The sequence below is a fragment of the Westerdykella ornata genome, assembly GCF_010094085.1.
Source record: "Westerdykella ornata strain CBS 379.55 unplaced genomic scaffold EI97scaffold_5, whole genome shotgun sequence".
In the NCBI taxonomy this organism is placed as follows: Eukaryota; Fungi; Ascomycota; class Dothideomycetes; order Pleosporales; family Sporormiaceae; genus Westerdykella; species Westerdykella ornata.
Window position 1 is genome coordinate 710481 of NW_022986855.1, and position 18602 is coordinate 729082.

At 52.1% G+C, this 18602-nt stretch overlaps 9 protein-coding genes across 9 annotated transcripts; 3 read left to right on the forward strand and 6 right to left on the reverse strand.

The window, feature by feature from the left end:
• Nucleotides 1-871: 871 nt before the first annotated feature.
• Nucleotides 872-3354, reverse strand: EI97DRAFT_251361 (uncharacterized protein). The gene has a single exon (XM_033794145.1). It carries the CDS (start codon nucleotides 3070-3072, stop codon nucleotides 1246-1248), a length of 1827 nt encoding a protein of 608 aa, XP_033655898.1. The 5' UTR covers nucleotides 3073-3354; the 3' UTR covers nucleotides 872-1245.
• A 1110-nt stretch (nucleotides 3355-4464) lies between these two features.
• EI97DRAFT_394687 (nucleotide-diphospho-sugar transferase) lies at nucleotides 4465-5960 on the reverse strand. Its single transcript, XM_033796307.1, has 2 exons — nucleotides 5459-5960; nucleotides 4465-5403 (listed from the first exon to the last, which is right to left on the reverse strand). Exons 1-2 carry the CDS (start codon nucleotides 5865-5867, stop codon nucleotides 4691-4693), a joined length of 1122 nt encoding a protein of 373 aa, XP_033655899.1. The 5' UTR covers nucleotides 5868-5960; the 3' UTR covers nucleotides 4465-4690.
• Nucleotides 5961-6068: 108 nt separating this feature from the next.
• EI97DRAFT_431597 (uncharacterized protein) lies at nucleotides 6069-6939 on the reverse strand. Its single transcript, XM_033797977.1, has 3 exons — nucleotides 6884-6939; nucleotides 6715-6831; nucleotides 6069-6661 (listed from the first exon to the last, which is right to left on the reverse strand). Exons 1-3 carry the CDS (start codon nucleotides 6885-6887, stop codon nucleotides 6285-6287), a joined length of 498 nt encoding a protein of 165 aa, XP_033655900.1. The 5' UTR covers nucleotides 6888-6939; the 3' UTR covers nucleotides 6069-6284.
• A 1311-nt stretch (nucleotides 6940-8250) lies between these two features.
• EI97DRAFT_251397 (FAD/NAD(P)-binding domain-containing protein) lies at nucleotides 8251-9974 on the reverse strand. Its single transcript, XM_033794146.1, has 2 exons — nucleotides 9057-9974; nucleotides 8251-9009 (listed from the first exon to the last, which is right to left on the reverse strand). The coding sequence occupies exons 1-2, from the start codon at nucleotides 9669-9671 to the stop codon at nucleotides 8281-8283; spliced, it is 1344 nt and encodes a 447-aa protein (XP_033655901.1). The 5' UTR covers nucleotides 9672-9974; the 3' UTR covers nucleotides 8251-8280.
• Nucleotides 9975-10160: 186 nt separating this feature from the next.
• On the forward strand, nucleotides 10161-11901 carry EI97DRAFT_394697 (Metallo-hydrolase/oxidoreductase). The gene is made up of 2 exons (XM_033796308.1): nucleotides 10161-11080; nucleotides 11137-11901. The coding sequence occupies exons 1-2, from the start codon at nucleotides 10279-10281 to the stop codon at nucleotides 11571-11573; spliced, it is 1239 nt and encodes a 412-aa protein (XP_033655902.1). The 5' UTR covers nucleotides 10161-10278; the 3' UTR covers nucleotides 11574-11901.
• A 75-nt stretch (nucleotides 11902-11976) lies between these two features.
• Nucleotides 11977-12322, forward strand: EI97DRAFT_251428 (uncharacterized protein). Its single transcript, XM_033794147.1, has one exon. The coding sequence runs from the start codon at nucleotides 12028-12030 to the stop codon at nucleotides 12199-12201; it is 174 nt and encodes a 57-aa protein (XP_033655903.1). The 5' UTR covers nucleotides 11977-12027; the 3' UTR covers nucleotides 12202-12322.
• Nucleotides 12323-12376: 54 nt separating this feature from the next.
• On the reverse strand, nucleotides 12377-13173 carry EI97DRAFT_251430 (uncharacterized protein). The gene has a single exon (XM_033794148.1). The coding sequence runs from the start codon at nucleotides 13059-13061 to the stop codon at nucleotides 12498-12500; it is 564 nt and encodes a 187-aa protein (XP_033655904.1). The 5' UTR covers nucleotides 13062-13173; the 3' UTR covers nucleotides 12377-12497.
• EI97DRAFT_465682 (uncharacterized protein) lies at nucleotides 12866-13939 on the forward strand. The gene is made up of 3 exons (XM_033801482.1): nucleotides 12866-13490; nucleotides 13551-13635; nucleotides 13692-13939. Exons 1-3 carry the CDS (start codon nucleotides 13325-13327, stop codon nucleotides 13816-13818), a joined length of 378 nt encoding a protein of 125 aa, XP_033655905.1. The 5' UTR covers nucleotides 12866-13324; the 3' UTR covers nucleotides 13819-13939.
• Nucleotides 13940-13980: 41 nt separating this feature from the next.
• On the reverse strand, nucleotides 13981-18177 carry EI97DRAFT_465683 (TPR-like protein). The gene is made up of 2 exons (XM_033801483.1): nucleotides 16425-18177; nucleotides 13981-16378 (listed from the first exon to the last, which is right to left on the reverse strand). The coding sequence occupies exons 1-2, from the start codon at nucleotides 18051-18053 to the stop codon at nucleotides 14372-14374; spliced, it is 3636 nt and encodes a 1211-aa protein (XP_033655906.1). The 5' UTR covers nucleotides 18054-18177; the 3' UTR covers nucleotides 13981-14371.
• Between the last annotated feature and the right edge of the window lie 425 nt (nucleotides 18178-18602).

An 18602-nucleotide genomic window follows, 5' to 3' on the forward strand; every position in this document is an offset into this window, starting at 1 on the left:
GCGCCTACATACATAGCACATGGCATCACAGCCAAGTCTCTTGTCTCCCTGAAGCTATCTTCATCCAAATGAAAGCATTGTCTAACCAATAGCGATGCCGAGAGTCGCCATCAATTACCTCGTGGGGCCTTGAACTAACTATTCGACAAGAGTAAAATGGGTAAATGAACGCCGAGCCCTTGGTGGACTGTTCCAATGGCCGGAAGAATAGAGGCGGGGTGTAGTCCTCTGTAGAGAGAAGCCCATGGAGTACCAACCGTAGCCAAGAAAAGGAACCCGTCACTGGAAGGAGAAATGCTAATGTGAAGAAGCTTGTTTTGTTCTGGGCGAACGGTACTTGGTGTTTGAAGTGATTTTTACTGTAGCCATGTTTAAGGTTAATATGCGAAACAGGGACTTGGATGCGGGGGCGGCGTGATATAGATTGCCTGCGTCGTTGTAAGTAAGGAACCCTGCATTGAGCACCGCCATGCCATGGTGTTTGTTTAAGTCCTTGCTCGCGTACTTCCTCTTATAGTTAGCAGTGATTGTCACACCGCAACCAAGATTGTCATAGTCGCGACAATGCGGGTTTCTGGAGAGCTTGATCAACGAAGATCGTTTTCAGCAGACTTGACTGTGAAAGCGCGATGGTAGCCACCGTCGAGTTCCGTATATAAAGAAGTGTGGACAGGCAAAAGGGCATATATTTCACAGTGGAGATGAGATGGTGGAGGACGCAGGATAAACGAATCGGTACGGAGACCATATGATCTCTCATATCATATTTGCTCCATAGTCTCATAACGAACTAGATGGGTAAGACGGCATCCGGACTATCGCCACCTGTCAAGTTATTTTCTGCTTCTGTCACCAGTGTAAACCGAAAAGAGTGAGATTATAACTATTGATATTCAAAGCAACTGACGTCGCATGCATCGACACAGATATGATGTTAGAAAAGGGTATAACTATGATATATACATGAATCTTCGGGGAACGAAATCTTGCATCGACGGAAGCAGTGTAGCCGCGACGTTCCCATCGTGAACAACCGCCCCCATAAATCAACTACTCCACTCCGTTGAAGCGAAGAGGTCATCGCGGCATTGATCGCCAGAAAAAAAAGACCCGTGACAGAAAGCATGTAAGCTACTTCTCCTGTTTCGACTTAGAGAAACCAGCATACATCCAGCCTGGACAGAGTATTACGAAAGCACCCAAACGCCAGTCCATGCGCCAGTGAGATGAAGAGAATCTTCGTAATCAGGCAGCAGGTTCGTGCAGTGCGGTCTGATCCAGGAAGAGGTCGCACTCATGCGGATGTTGTAGGCAGTACTTCGGCATCAACGGACTGGCCTCGATACCATTTGCGACAAGATATTCGCGGAAGTTCAAGATGCGCTGCGTGAGCTCCGTGGTACGCTTGTTGCCATTTGCGTCGCGGTTCCCGGACCATACAAGCTCAGCCAGGGCGGCAGCACGCGGCCACATCTTCTGAGATACGACGACGCTGTCGACCTGCTCGGCCCATAATGGCGCAATGGCGCCCTGCACAAGCTTCTTCTGCTCGTCGGAAAGGCCCTCGGTGAAGTCATAGTTGTAAATGCGTTGCCACGTCTTGTACGGAGCGCACCACGAACCGCCGCCGCCGCCATAGTTGAAGTTGGGTGAGCCATCCGTCTTATTCGGGTTGACCTGCACATTGTAGCGTGGGTCATTGCCAACCCAACCGCCAAAGCCGCAGTCGAGATAGAAGAAGTCGGAGCTGGAGACAATCACACGGTAACCGTCTCGAGTGAGGTTGAAGACGTTCTCCGGCCCGTTGTTCCACGCTTGAATGACGATATCCTTGGGGACATTGCCAGTGGCGGCACTTTGGGCAGAAAGCTTGACATCATCCCACATGATGAAGGTCTTGTTTGCTTGCCTCCTGAAGTTTGGAATAGCATGATCGACCCAGTATTGGTATAGGTCACCCATAGACTTTCCAGAGTTGAAGAAGTCGCGCGCAAGCGAACTGAAGTTGTAGCAGTTGGTGTGCAGCTCGTCACCACCAATGTGGAACCACGAATCGGGGAATAGCTTTGCAACTTCCTTGTACACTTTTCCAGTCACTTCGTAGGTCTTGTTGTTGAGGATGTCGAGTTGACCTGGGTTGGGCTCGACGGCCGTGTGGAGCGCCCAGTTATCGTTTGACCACCAACTGTCTTCACAGGCCAGAATGTCCTTGTCCACTTGAGCCCAACCGGAGCTGGCATGGCCGGGCATATCGATCTCAGGGATGACGCGAATGCCACGCTCGGCTGCGTATTGAATGATGCTCTTGACGCATTCATGGGTGTAGATCTCGTTGGGGGAGTAGGCATCCTTCGTCATCTGAGGGTACTCATGGATCTCCAACGGCCAGGACTGCGACTCAATGATGTGCCAGTGGAGAACGTTGAGCTTTGAAAGCGCCATGCCGTCAATTTGTTCAAGGATCTTCTTCTTGGTCAAGTAGTTGCGGCCTGAATCTATCATAATGCCGCGCACAGGGTAGAGGGGCTTATCCTTGATGGAAACGGGTTGCTCCACAATCAGCTTGCCGGTGCCATCGTTGATGACGATCTGCTGCAGGGTGGTGAAGGCGTGAAGAGCTCCATAGACGGTACCGGCAGAGATAGTGATAGTATTGGAACCGGCACTGATGTCCAGAGTGTAGGACTCGTCAACTCCATGGGAGAGGGTCGCATGCAGGTCGCTAATCTGCACCTTTACAGTTGTGAGGGAAGCGGTGCCATTGGGATGGTTGTACTGTCTCTTCAGCTTCGCAGCAGTAGGCGTAGGAAACGGCTCGAAGGATCGCACAGGAGCCTCAGTGGCAGCGGGAATCCACTTGAGCTCTCTGATGGCGTTGGTGGCACGGAGGAATCCAGCTCTGAGGAGATCATGGTTTGGGGCGTTGAGCCTGAGCGAGCCTACAGCAAGCGGTCCACTGTTGCCCCAGGTGATATCCTGTGGTTTTGGCAGTGGGTTGGCAGCAACGGCAGCAGCTTCACGGGTAAAGAAGGCTGCAGCGGTGGCCACGAGGGCCGGTATACCATTTCGCATTGTAGTACTGCGCAAGTAGGAAATCGATACGAAAATACAATGACGGTGGAGATGCGTTCTAGGAGAAGTGAAGATGTTGGGTTGATGTATGTGGTGAGAAGAGTGGGCAAGTGTGGTGTTGAGGAGGAGAGCAGGTATGATATAATTATACGGGCCCCGTATTCATTACTGTGGTAGTGACAGGGGTAAGGTGGCTTTCCTGGTGCTCTTGACGATCCCTTTCCGACTGCTGACGGGGACCGTGCCAGGGCGAGGAGGATGCACTCCACGATTCCATGCAAGGCTGTGAAAGGCCGAGAAACGCCCACAAGTGACATTCACCGCACAGTAGGAGACACTGCAACTACCCACAACTCCCGCTCACCAGTCAGAAACTCCACTGTCGATAGCGTTCATACTGCTGCTGCAGATTTCCACAGCAAGCAAGCTTGAATAGCTTCCAGCGAGTGGCTCTCGTGAAATGCAACCACCCCGGCGGCCAACCCGTAAACGAATAAACGAATACAACGCTCTGTGCCTGTCCCTTCGAACAGCCCCCTCGCTTCTCCAATCCCCCGCCCGCCATCAGCGCAACTCAAGACGGCCCAAGTGCCCCCATCGCAACGCCTGCAACGCCTCCCGGACGTTGGCTGCGGTCGCTGAGCCCTGCAATGCAGGTTTGCGGGAGGCGCTAAAACATACGGCTGTCACCCAACCTCGTTGGAAGCCTTGCGATGTTTCGCGCATCTGCGTCTGGATCCCCTCCTGTCCCCGCTGAGGTTACACGCGTAGACGGGCACGCGTCCATGGCCTTGCAGATACGCGATGCAGGGAGCCTGGTGACAAGGTCAATAGTGAACAATCGCCTGCGCGTGGCCGAGGCCGGTGAGCGTTTTTGCTGCGTACTCAATTTGCGTTGTTTGCGTGAAGACTTCACATGCTTGGGCTGCAGAACCATTGCGAAAGGTGTTGTTGCTAGGTGGGCTTTGCTGACGAGCGAAACTTGTCACAGTGTGAACATGTCACTTTGATGATCTATTCCGGGTCTGAGTGGAAATGACAGGGGCATGTCATTGTCCGGAAAATCAGCTTGAAGGATGTGCCTTCCTGAATACTCCTAGTCCTGCTCAGGTATTGACTTTAGAGGATGAGCTTAGGATTTGTAGAGTTTGTCGCCGACATCTCTGCGCTCCGCACTGCTGCTGATGCATCATCAACGCTGATGGCATGGCTTAGCGTACTCCGTATTGGAGTGAGTGCATCTTCGAGAAAAGGCTCCATTCATTTGAATTGCTGACGGAGATGAGCGAGATAGCTCCCGTTGTTTCACATAGTCCGGTCATCCTGTCTCTACGCCCATAATCGCATCACGTCATACTTCAGGTACGCCTGCTACTCAGCCATCTGTAGAGGAAGGGAGCCCATATGTACAGAATTGTGGTGGGCCTCTGCCATAGAACGAACTCCTTCCAAGCCCTGCTTCCAACAGCAAAGACTAGTATTCTTCTTTGCTATCTGTCTGGTAGGAAAGTCTTCAAATACACACCGCATAGAGCTTCGAGCTGTTTCGAACGCTCGACACTTCTATAGAATACATCTTGCAAACTAAATTTCTGAAGGACCAGCGCTACTTCATCCCTTACCCTTGTACCTCTGTAGAGTTGTCTCCAGGCGCACTCGCTTTGATCTTCGACCAGTCCGGCGCAGGCACACTCAGAAGCCGACAGATGTCCTTCCTCCTCGCCCGAAAATCCTCATACAACCCCTTCCATATCTTCCGCTCCGCACACGTCCCCTGGTGGCTCCCTCCGCAATCCGGCTGTATCTCAGCGAGCCCTTCCAGCGGCCACATGATCCACGGCTTCGGAAGGGGCCAGTCACTAAAATGGACCAACTTCGCCTCGTCGTAGATCTTCTGCGCATCCCAAGTCTCCCAGGGATTCCCTAGATAGGCCGTGTGGTTCTTCTTCCGGAATTCGCCGCTCAGGAGCGCGTACGGCCGGTGGGGGAGTACGAGCGCGCTGTGCTCGAACCGCTCGTTGACGAGCTCCATGTCGAACTTGTGCGCTTGCACGATTGCGGTATCCCCGCCCTCCTGTATAGCGTCTTTGAATCGCTCGAATTCTTCGAGGTTCGGCTTGATGACCATGAGTAGAGAGGTCAGTGGTGGTGGGTCGACCTTGTACCAGTACGCCCGCGGCAGTGCGATCGGTGTGTCAGGGAGAAGGAAGAGTTCGTCGATGGGCTTGAGTAAGGTGATATCGGAGTCGAGCGCAATGACCCGGTCATAGTAGCCAAGGGAGAAGGCCATAAGCTTTGTTACAGACTTCTGCCAGGTGCCAGTGAAGCCGTCTGTAGGCCTACGAATTAGCCACGGAGGCAAGGAAGGAAGAATGCGTTCTGGTACCTCGCGTCCTCCCTTCCACTGTCAAAAGCTTGATCGGCTGAAGCTTAACATCGTACTTGTCCCTCGCAATCACGAGCAACTGGCTATTGCGATCGCGAGAGTCCGAAATCACTGTATCCCAGGCGTCCGGGTAAAACAGGACACGGTCGGCTTTGCTACCTAGCTTTGCGAGAGAGTCGAAAACTAGCACAGCGTGGCACAAGGTCGCGCCATCCGTCGCGTAGAGGCTGTATGCGTATTTCCTCCAGTTGATTCCGTCGCCTTCAGGACATGCACGCCTCGACCGAAGGAGCCACAGCACAAACAGGAGCCCAGTGAATACGAAGAGTACGTGACGGCGACGCCATTGGGAGGACGGAGGGTGTGGTATCACGAATCGCGGCAGCTCCGTCGACGGTTTCCTACGCATAATCTAGTCGCTCCAGGCGTTGCAAGTGTTTGAGGCAGCATGTTCGCAGCAAGATGACAGTCGATTGGGGTTGAAAGTGATGCGGCGAGAGTTCGGAGGTGAGCGCCAAGCCCGCCTGCACCGAGCAGCACTTGGGCAATTAAATAGGTGGAGATCAATTCAGCATTTCAGTCACATGAAGAACACGATCGAGAGTTGAATCACGTCGCCGGAGCCATGGAAGGGATCCTATTGCATACGTAGAGCCCCAGTGGGGAGCAGTTTCATGAGTCCGACAACCTAAACGCCGACTGTGCATTTCTGCCAGCACGTATGGAAGGCATCTAAACGAAATCCATGAGCGCCGTAAGCCAACTCGTCCCAGATTCCATGCATAACCCCAGCCATTTTTCATCATAACTGGATCCACGCGAATATTTACTCTTCCGGGATCTCAATCTCGCCAGACTCAATGTCGTCCGAGACAGCCTTGGGCGAGCGGCCGTCGACCTGGCAGCCTGTGCTGAAAGCGGTGCCGAGGATCTCCTTGACGGTGCCCTTGAGATCCTTGGCCATGGACTTGAACCTCATGGTGCGCGCAATGTTGATGATCTCATCAAGCGGGATGCTCTTGGTGTGCTTGATGTTCTTCTCCTTCTTGCGGTCCCGGGGAGGCTCCTTGAGGGCCTTGATGACAAGGGACGACGCGGAGGGGACGACGGAGACGGCGGCCTGACGGTTCTGGATGGTCAACTTGACCGTGACACGCAGGCCCTTCCAGTCGCCAGTGGCTTTGGCGATATCTTCTCCGACCTCTGTGGGACGTTAGTTGGCTGCGCACATTCGAATTGCATTCCGGGAAACGTACTCTTGGGCGAGAGACCGAGAGGACCGATCTTGGGAGCGAGAGCGGACGAGGCACCGACCTCACCACCAGTCGCACGAAGGTGGATGACCTTCACCTCATTGGGATCGAATTTGGGAGCTGAGCGAACATTAGCCTGGCTGTTTCAGCCGATCAGAAGGACGATACTCACGCATGGCTAGTGCGAGAGGTAGTCAGTCTCTTCTAATGCCTGGTGTTGAAAATGAAGAAGGTCGTTGCCGTCGAGGTGGGCAAAAGTTCGCGGATGCAGCCAAATATCGAGGCGGGTCGGTGGTGGTGGTCGAAGCGAGACTTGGCGAACGTTTTTGCTTGAACGGGGTTAGCGCCAGAGGGTATTCTCAGCACCCATGCCTCCATTGCTCTCCAACGCCCTCATATCAACTCTCACCACCTATCCATGCATCGTCAGTTGTCACAATGTCAATTTCTCGTTTTAGAGCACCTTTCGTTCTCTTGGCCAGCTGGCGCTTACGCTGTGAATTGGCATTGACAGTTCCAAGGTTCGCCGGCCAACACCTAGGGACTTATCCGTCACTGCTATAGCGCAACATCACTCCCCTAAGAATGGATAATGTCACTAACCTTTTTCATTGACTTTGAAGCTGTGTTGACTGTCTTCTCCAACCTTGCGGCATGTAGCAGACGTAGCTCGCTCTTTCACGACCATGAATTCATCAGGCCACGACCCCCTTCGTTGGTGAAGCCCCCATAAAATATCATAAACTTCAGCAGCCTACGCCCACTGTCCCTCCAACCCTCATCTTCCTTACTTCAACAGAATCATCCATTTTTCCCATGCCTGGTGCTCGCAATCAGAGCCCTCAGAAGGATACGTGTACAGCAGCCATTCTACCATCAGCGAGTTGTCCCTCCTCAGGTACTCAAGATATGCCACCAAGCACTCAGTTTGAAGAAAGCCCAACCTCAGGTCACCTTCGGAAGCCAATGACAATGTTAAGGCGAGACATAGAACCGAATGCTAAGCGCACACGCGGCCCACAGTCTTCCTCAAAAGGATTCACAAGAAAGGAATCAGATAAGCCCATTGAGACTAGCATTACAGAGGATCCCGGTCCAGTGAATGAGAAAGGTTTCATACTGCCGCCAAAGGCAATACACGATGGTTTCCTTTTTCGGAAGGTAGGATAGGAGATGTAACCTCTGCCGTCCATTCATTCTCTCGATTAGATACGTCCTCTCACAATTTGGTTATACGAACCCTTCAATGAAACGATAGTGAAGGAAGAGGAGGGGTCCGAGGCACCATGGTTATCTAAAACGCTTGGGGGTTGCATACCATACCGGAGTTGATAGCATGTTGTGAGCATCAAGTCGAATAATATTGTGGAATTGATAGACATTAGGAAAATATCGAAGTGTCTTGAATTCGTTGTCTGGATATCTATACTCTACTGTGCATGCAAGTTCCGCCTCTAGTCTAGTTTTTCCCCAGAACTCTGAATCCACGCATGCGCCTGGATCCCCCTAATCTCATGTAATCCGCCCAACCTACATGATACGATCCAGAATAGCCCACGTCCTCCCCAGCTACCTGACGAAGCCCTTCGGTCCTCCCCAAGCGCCCTTAACCATGTAATTCTTATACACCCAAGGGAAGAAGTCCTTTTTCAAATGAAAGAAGGCCCGCCTCGGCGTACCCTGATCAATGCCGAACATCTGTCCAAACGTCTCCTTAGGCTCGCCACCATACTTGAATTCGGCCAAAAGCACCTTCTTCTCTCCAACCGTAAGCGGGCAGGACGTATAACCATCATAGACATGGGGAGCGTCTTTGTTCTCCATAGACAGCATCAGATTCTGCACCACGGTAGGAGTCTGCGCCGTAATAGCCGCTGCCGTCTTCGAAGTGGGTATATTCGCAGCGTCTCCGAGGGACCACACGTTGGGGTACTTCTTATGCTGCAGGGTGTTGGTGTTCACTGCGACGTAACCCGTCTCATCCGCCAGAGGACTGTTTTTAATGAACGGGTGAGGGCCCATTTTCGGCACCGCGTGCAAGAAGTCGAATTTCTTCTCGACTTTGCTTCCGTCTGGGAGAGCGAAGGTAACGGTGTTGCCGTCAATGGAGACAAGGTCGTGCTGGAAGAGGCCATCGATTCCGCGCTCTTTGCGGAGCGCATCCAAGATGGCGTTGTACTTGGGGACGCCGAACATTACGGGAAGTCCGGTGGCAAAGCTGATGTGGATGGGGGAGGAAGCGGTGTTGTCATAGAGGCCGTTGCGTTTCCAGTAATCCCAGGAGAGCCACATTACTTTCTGGACACGGTCAGTCGACAGTCATACTGTTGATAAGGAACTCTCACCTGAGGTGCCCCCGCGCATTTGACAACTCCCGCTGGTTGTGTGAAGATAGCGTTTCCTTTCTTGAAAGCTTGGACTGTATTTGCCACCTTATCGCATGTCTCATAAGTGTAGACGCACGATACAGGAGCATGGGGATCCGCTAGAGCTTCTGGCAAGCCCTTGATACTCGAAGTGTCCGTCTTGATACCCGGCGCGACGACCAATTGCTCGTAGGTGACCTTGTCGCCATTTGCCAGCGTCACGGTGCGATCTTCGGGGGCGAAGCTGTCAACTCCGGTGTTGTAGAACTTCAGCTTGGGATCAATCAGGTTTGCAAGCGGCTGCTTGAACTCGTCCTTATTTCTCAAGCCGCCAGCAGCCAGGGTCCATCCAGGCTGATAGTGGTGCCAAGTCGCAGGATCGATGATTGCAATGTCATCCTTGGCGAATTTTCCAGATCGGAGAAGCTGGTGACTGACCGAGAGTCCGGCCGTTCCACCTCCCACCAAGACGACCCTGTGCATGCGTCCGCTGGCTTGCGCTGGGGATACGGTTGCATAGTTCCTCGTCGTGAGCGCCGACTGGGGTGTGACGGCTTCGCGCAAAATTGCTCGTGCCGCCTTGGTCCGGACCATCGTTCAGGCTCGAAAGCTGGCGCGATGAGGATGGAAAGGTTGTTGTTCTTTGGAGTCGAAGAAGTAGTCCCTCGCACACGTTTTCAATGAATACCAAGCTCTTTTAATAAAGTGCGATCGATGGACTTCGAGAACAAAGGGAGTGGGTGGTTCGGCTCCCCGAGAGTCGGAACGAAGCGATGAAAAAGATCTGTACAACCCCTGGTCTGCCAGGCTTGGGTGGCGCAGAAAACGGACTCACCAGCAGCTAAATCTACTGACAGTGGGCTGACGCTCCAGCAAATTTTGAGGTAAAAAAGCTTTGGTAATGGGACTGGAGGTCGGCGACGACGTACATCAAAAGTTTGGTTGGAAAGGGCGACCATCCCTGTACTCCACACCTCTCGATTTCCGTTAGGACGCAGAGTCGCCGAGCTGACCTCCTCCACATTTGCCGCCTCTACGGAAACGGCATAGAAGCTATCAGATGAATTAATACATTGACCAGACGTTGAGGAGACATGAAAGTCTTCAATCAACCGCTTGGAATCGCATGCACTTCGCCCTGAATCCTTCACCGAGTTAGCATACTCACCCCTCCAGCTGACATCATCGTTCTCCAGTCACAATGACAAACCCACTACTGCCACTGAACACCGCACTGCGAAAAAGTACCAGCCGACTTTGCACTTCTGGGGTATGGCCAAGCCCCAGCATCATCTCCCCAAAATATTCCTATTCTTGCCGCCAAACTCGTGCTGCGCATTCACATTCTCCGTTCGCACCGAGGTTGGTGCAACGGACAGCTTCTTTTCGCACTTCCTCCAACTCGGCAGCTCGAAATGTGCTGGCAAGCAGCTCCGGAATCAAGAACACCGTCATACCTTATCGGAATTCACAGAGCAGCACAAGCATTGGGCGTGCCGCCTACAGCTATGTAGCTAACCCTCCGCAGGAACCTCTTATCCAGAATGTCTTCGAGGATGTGACTGGAACATGGCAGTATGTGGTAGTGGATCCCGAAACAAAAGCTGCAGCCACTATCGACGCGGTGTTGGACTATGACCCTGTCACACTCGCTGTAGACACTCGTACCGCTGACGGGCTGCTGGCTTTGATCGATCAACATGGCTACAAGGTCCAATGGATCCTGGAGACTCATGCACACGCGGACCATTTGAGCGCCGCCGCATATCTCCAAGACCGTCTAGCTGAAAAGCAGGGAGAGCGCCCACCCATTGGTATTGGTAAGCGGATCGGACAAGTTCAACAGTTATTCGGCAGGAGATACGGAGTTCCATCAGAGGAGTACGAGGACGTCTTCGCGAAGCTTTTCGATGATGACGAGGTCTTTGAGATCGGGAACCTCAAAGCAAAGGCGATGCATCTCCCTGGTCATACTCCTGATCATCTTGGGTACAAGATCGGAGGTATATGCTCGCTGCAATTGTTGGATGTGCCCTTAGAAACTAACATTTGGGCCCAGATAACGTGTTTTGCGGTGACACCATCTTCCACGTGGATATTGGTACAGCCCGGTGCGATTTTCCTGGAGGAAGCGCCAGCGATCTCTGGGACTCAGCGAGAAGATTGCTCTCATTGCCAGACCATGTCAAGATATGGATGGGCCACGACTATCCCCCAGGCAACCGGCGAAAGCCGGTGGCTTGCCTGACGGTAAAGGAACACAGAGAGCTCAACAAGCATCTAAAGAATGGCATTACCAGGGACGAATTCCTCACGATGCGGAGAGAGAAAGATTATATCCTCAAGGAACCTAGGTTGCTGCATCAGTCCTTGCAGATCAACATTCGCGCTGGGCATCTCCCGGAGCCTACAGAGGCTGGCCTTCAATTACTCCACACCCCGATCAAGCTTCCTGGGACGATATCTACCAGACCAGGCAAGACGGCAGAAAAGTGAGGTCACTGACGGGAGGTTTGACGTTGGTTTGATGGTGTTTCAGACACATACTCGACCGAAGCATGATCCCGTGTCAGATGTAATGGAAGTCCCTTTACGGAGACATAGATGTTCTGGAGGAGAGAGCAGCGTACAGTGTCCACGCACAGACGGAAAATTGGCACTGGGTGGGAATAATGGGAGGGGGGTCCTGGAAGTTTCAAAACAAGAGGCTCCTACTAGCTGTCAACATCATTTGGGACGTCCTTGGCACTGTTGCTATCATAGTGCTGTACCTTTTCTTCACGGGAATGAGCGCCGATATAGTCGAATTCGAACTTGTGCTTCCCTATCATGAATGATACTATATCGACCAACGGGTCGAGTATACATTTTTACATCGTAAGCTATATCGCCGCTCTGCTGTATAGCTAGGCCCTTAAGGGCTTGCTTGCAGTGAGCGGTGAGTCGAGGCATGCTGGCATGGGGAGTTTGGGCCCCAGATAATCGACACTTCTATTATACTTATACCTGTAGTTTCGCTATCATAGAGATGGTAACGCGCTTCCTCAATGGGCCGCAGCAAGTCCGCGGGACAGGAAGCAACGCATTCGTCCAATCATTACAGAGTCTCTCTGGAGACAGTTAGACTGACTTGAAGAACAAGCCAGTAGAGGAGGAAAAGCCACTGGGGTACAAGCGTACGCTTGAATTTATTGGCACTGACCAGTTGTGGTCTTCCATAGCCAACGGTACCATAACAACCTGGCTACGGTCCCAGAATGGGTCCGATTCCTGAGTAGGATCCGCCACCTTATCTATATGTCATCATGTAAAGGCGAGTTACCATTCAAAGTGTTTCGTCGACAGCCTCATGGCGCAAAGATGACGTCGCCAGTGCCACATCGTTTCCGCGGAGCCGTGATTGTAAGCAAACGACTACCGCTATTCCAATTGCACTACCCAGCCGCCAGTGCATATTACTATCTCAAGTCCGCTTGACCGACCGGCGACGCGAATAGGATACAGTGCACTGGCAATGGATAAAGAAGCTGCAGAAGGGCGCCTTTTCATTGCCGTCGAATGATTGGTCATGCACAAGTCCGCATAAACATCATCCTTCGAGGCAGTGCAGGAGGCGGGTCCATTCGTCAACGTTGCCGTGACCCTGCAGCTTTGAGCGTATGCGGCTCCTTCACAGTGCCTAGTTGCGGCAACAGCCGAGTTCCTATACTCCGGTCCGCCACTACACGTGGCAAATGCATGCTTACATTTAATAGTCCGAATCCGGGGTGCATAGCAAATACTGCGCTCGATATAATAATACCCCGAGCCATCCAATCCTATACACACGACGTTGACCTCCAACAGGAGGATCAACTCGACTTCTCGTAACGTGCTATTCGCATGACGAGAATTCATGAATCGCATAAAAGAGCACTGTTGCTTTCGAGTGACGAGCACGAGCACCCGCCTGAGGAAACAAGTTCCGGGCGCGGAAACACGCATGAATGGCTGCTGTAGTGGCAGTGTTTACATTCCAAGATGAGTTCGTGATGCCGTTCTCGACGGAAAGGATTCGCACTTCGCAGTCACGGAGCAATCCCCTAGAGACGGACCTGTAGATGGCCTCGTAAGGAGTAACCGCATTCAAGCGTATAAAAGAGGCCATCATCTCCTGTCGAGTATCCTCCAACAGCAGTTCAACAACCCGCGTGGCATACTCCAGCTTTCTAAACAACATCTCTTCTCAACACCTTCCAACCATCACCATGAAATCCACCCTCGCCCTCCCCATAGTCCTCGCCACCCTCGGTCTCGCCGCCCCAGGAGCGCACGAAAAGCGAGCCATCGGCCAAGTCACTCTGTTCAAGAATGTCAACTACGGCGGCCAGAGCACCACGCTCAGAATCGAGACCACCGTCAACAACGGCTGCAGTAAGTGAAGCGAACTTGACCCGGATGAAGAAATAGCGACGGCTAACTCCACCCACCTAGCAAACCTGCCTTCGAGCTTCAACAACCAAGTGCTTTCCATCCGCCTCAGCCCCAACGATGGAACCTTCTTCTGCCGCCTTGCTGAGTAAGTGGTTTACCGTTTTCGCGCGCTCCTGCCGACTGAGTACTGACGACACCCAGTGGGCCTAACTGTGACCCAAATACGTATACCACGTGGAACTTCAATCACGACGTGCCGGATCTGAACGCACCTGATTATGGGATTGGGAACCGAGCTAGCTCTATCTTCTGCGATGTTAATGTCTAAGGGAATTACCGCGGTATACGAACAGACTAGATAGGGACAAGCCATGATGATGAGAGGAGTAGTGGTGGAGTGGTTGGGAAGCTTTAAGTTCGTACGCTTGTTGGACGTTGTTTTGTCTGTGTAGTTTCACTTAGCAGGCGGAATAACATGTATACAATTGTTGTCCTAGCTTTCTCCCAAGTTGATGAAAACAGCAACCGTCAGCGCCGGATATAATAGGGTTGGAACACAACCTGGCATTTAGTGAACCAGGCTCTCAGCGGAAGCTGTCCTTTCTCGAGTCGCGAAAACTTTCGAGTGGGAGAGAGATGAGAGTAGAATGACTAAAAGGAAACCCAATGTGAATCACGATAATGCCTTTCAAGAGACATCCAAATTCCAAGGGCCATTCAATTGCCCCAATCCATATTATGGCATTAAGAGTACACCGAATCCTTATACGTTCCCGTGACGATGGGACCCGCCTGGGTAAGACTCGAACTCTCCAGAACGCCAGAACCGCCTTATTGTCCTTCCATTCCCATTGATAAAGGGGTATCATTCCCCCATCCTCTCACTCAAGGACAAGCACATTTTCCGTCACCCGTATAGCCTCCTCAAAGTTCCCACTCAACGCATAAATCGTCTGAAGAGACAAAGCAGCCTCAGCAGCGAAGTCATCCACACGGCCGCCTCCATCCTCCTTCGCCGATCCCCGCAAGCTCTCGCTGAGCCTAATGCACCGTTCATATGCCGGAATAGCCTGGGTGACAAGACCCAACGCGTGCCAGATACGACCCAAGTTGAACTCTGCTTCCAGACGAAAAAGAGGTACGTCGCTTTCTGTGCGGAGCTCGTAGTACCGGTATATGAACGACAGACCCTGCTGTATCTGGTACTGCCTATTTTCGGACAAGCGCTTCATACCATGTTGGATGTACGCTATGCCAATGCACAGATTCAGGATAGGATCCTTTGGTGTGAGCGCAAAGGCTCGGAAGTAGTAATTCAGTGCGGCTGTATATGACCCTCCAGCGGCCAAGACATGGGCATATAGCGTGAAAATGGCCGGGTCATGGTTCTTCACGAAGTTGGCAGCTTGGCTACTGGCTCCGCCCACGATCCAGTCCAGATGATCTGCGTCGCGCAAATTGTACTTTTCGCGCTCGTCACGTCGAAGTAAAGCGTAGTCCATTGTCTTGATGTAACGCATGAAGGCTTTGAGGGAGGGACCAGTAGCGAATCCCGTTGCGATTGCGCACAGCCGGTTCGCTGCGCCGTAAAGGCGGAATAGCTCACTGGCGAAAAGGTGATTGCGCATGAACCAGCGGACCGCTTGTGAGCATTGAGACGAATTATCCAGAGCAAGTCCACAAGCCAGTCGACACAACGCGAGTTGCTTCATGTATTTGTGTGACCACCAGAAGACGTTGGCTTGAGTAGCCACTTGGATGGTATTGAAGCAACGGTCTTGATCGTTGAGCCTCGCGTGGAAGATGGCGTACTGTGCAAATAAATCGAACCATTTGTCGAAATGAATCCCGTAGAACTCCTGGGGAGGTTGCTCTGGATTTTCTTGAATGTCTGGCTCATCCTCGCCGTCCTCGACATTATTTGCAACTACGGCGAGGACCATGAGCGCAGATTCCTTCCAGAAATCGTTCTGCGCACCGATACGCCGTAAGTAACCGGTAAACTGCCTCGCGCGATTGTAGTAGAAGAGATTAAAGGTCGAGAACTCTTCGATAAGCTCGCGAGCAATGGATATCCACTCAGCCGTAGCTTCATGATCGCCGTCGGTCGCCGGTTCCATCAGTTCCTCCAGCCGCTTAAAGCTAGCAACAATCTCTCTGTGCTGGGATCTGGCTGCCTTCAACTCTTCGGCGTTGTCGGTCGCGAGCGCGTTCAGCCTCTGCTTAAATAGAGCTCGATCGATGGCGTCCATCGGAACGTTGGTCCCAGGGATCTCGTCGGGAAGGAAGGGCATTGGCTTGTAATCCGGAATCGATTTCCTCGTCCTGAACAGACCCGCCCTTGGTCTGGCTCTCTCTTTGCCTGTATCTTCCGTTCTTGTAGCCTTGCGCAGAGCTGCCATGTATCTGCCCACCCGCGATTTTTTCACTTTATGATTCCCTCTCTCCCTCCTTTTCTGGATATAGAAGTGTTCCATTATATCCGAATAGCCTTCAAAGCCGACCTTCTGCAGCAATCGCCATTTGCCAAATCGATACACTGTTTCGGCACGCTTCATCGCATCCTCCTTGAATCCCTTCTCTTCAAAGAACTTTGCTAGTAAAGCCATGTCTTCGAAGGTATCAGAATCCCAATCTCGTAGCTCAGTCAGAATCTCGTCAGCATCGCGCGGCTGGTCCGTAGCGATGTAACAGGAATACATTCCCATTAGATTCTGCAATGACAGCTCATCCGAAGCTTTCTGGTGCAACGGCCCATAGAACCTAAGAGCCTGCTGAGGATATCCTGCCTTGTGCAGTGCATCAGCAACATCTGCAAACAAGTCAGGATAGATGGTCACGGTAGGTTCCGGGCCGTCATCCTCAGGACTGAGTAATTCGAAATGGCGCTGCCTGCAATTAGAGGATATCATCTAACGGGAAATTGACCCTTACCATCGCTTCTTCCAATTGTGGCGGTTGAAGATGCAACCGAAACAACCCTAACTTAGTCCTGATTTCCAAAGGAAGTGTCTCCCCATACTCGGTCTCCGGTGACGTTCGCGAGAATTCTTTAACCTCCGTTCGCCTTGGCTCATCCTCTACGTCAAACTCCCGGTCATCATCTAGCTCGTCCCAAAAGGTCTCATCCTTTCTTGACTGTATCCAACGAGCGAGTGTCTTTGCTTGTGTGAGACCACGGGAATACTCGCCGCTCTTATGAAGCAACTCAAGGTATATGTTTAGGAGTGACCAGTCCAACCCACTGTCCTGGGGTTTGTCGTGCTCGAGGAAACAAGCGATAGAGGTATCAAAAGACTCGATAATAGTTGAAAGATGCAGTCGGGTGTGTTTCTCCGTGGACGTGCCAATGCGTGCCATCTGCTTAAGGACTTTGACATCCTCTGGCTGAGCAGTGAGCATTCTCTTGCATATCTGGATAGATTTCGAAATGCGTCCTAGTCGGGACTCGATGTCCAACTTTTGGTCTCTCGCCTCGTAATCGTCCGGATCTATTGCCAAAATAGCGTTTAAGCAGTCGAGAATCAGCGCAGTCTTCTTTGAATTGTCGTATGAGGTGTATTTCCGTGAGTCGAGTTTTTTGATTCGTTCGATGATGTAGAACCATAGATTTTTGTCACGCTTGAGAGAGGCACCGACTATCAAAGCTTCCGTCGAGCTCTGTTCGTTCCCGATCTCTCGGAAGATCTCAGAACGCAAGCTATGTGCAACGAAATAATCCGGATTGACCCGGATGGCATTGTTGCAGGCTTCGAGGGCAGTGCGATAATCCTTCCGCAGATACGCATCATTGGCAATCCTCTGGAACTCTTTGAACTCAGGGTTTGGCTCGGCAACGGCACGCGCCTGTCCTCTCGGTCGCCCAGGCTTGCGTTCACCACCAGCCTTGGAGCCGCGAAAACCACCTTTCCCTCGGCTTGACGGCCTGCCACGGCGACCACCTCTGCCCCTTCCTCTGCCCCTAGCACCAGCTCCGCGCGAACGACGTGGACGAGGACTTTCCTCCTCCTCATCTAGCTCCTCGTCGACTAGAAGCTCGTCTGGCTCGTCTTCCAATTCTTCCTCATCTTCGTACTCTTGATCCTTTTCGAGGGTTTTCATCTCTAAAGCTTGGAGACGCGCCTCCTCCTTCGCGAGCTGCTCACGTTCATACTCGCTGTTGTCCGACTCCTCATCGCTGGAACTGCTTCGAAACAGTGCATCTTGGCGAGTGGGAATGAAGTTATCTTCGCCAATCTCGTCATCCTCCTCATGACCAGGTGCGGGTACGAAACCTTCATAGACGACTGGACCGGCAGAGCTGTAAGCTGGGGCTAGGGAATCATCTGGTGTGGAATAGGCGACCTCCTCCGGTAGGCTGAAGTCATAATCAAGATGGGGCAGTTGAAATCCATGGAAATTTCGGATGTCGAAGGGCACCTGCGGGTGGTTGTATGGCGACGAGTAGGAGAATAGAGGCTGTGTATTCAAGGGTTGAGACGCATTTCCATATGGCGGGATCGGGTTAATGAGATTGGGGTCCGATTCTTCGCTCCAGGGTGTATATGATCCATTTCCGTTCATTTTGGCGTCGCTCGTAAGCCCAAACCTGGCATTCCCCTTTGATAATGAAGCCGGGAGGAATGGCGAGCACTTAGTGAGGACCTAGTGCAAGAGGACCGGCTGCATGAGCACCAATACAAAGAGGCGAATGGGTAAAGGTAAAGGCGTTGTGGTAGCTTAGGGTTTAAGCGTACTTATTTGTGCACGGGCCAGATCAATTATGGAGCTAACCGCATTTAGAAGAGCCTAGTCTTGGGCGTGCAGGTGGGATACAACCATACTGTGCATATGGACCACCTCGAAAAGACTGTACGCACAGCAGCTATTTTAGTACAAGTGTTGGAGGCAAAGGAAGTTACACCATGGCGGCACAGGAATGCGGTTACTGGGAAGAAATCTATGCTGGATTCAAGCGTCGAACGGACAGGTTATAGCACACAGAAGACAGACCTACGAGATGATGCCATGAAATGCGTATTATAGTTCCTAACTTATATCTAGCACCGATTACTGCTAGTTTCCATCTATTTCGTTTCCCCTACTAGACCCGGTCGTGGAGCGAATCTCCGA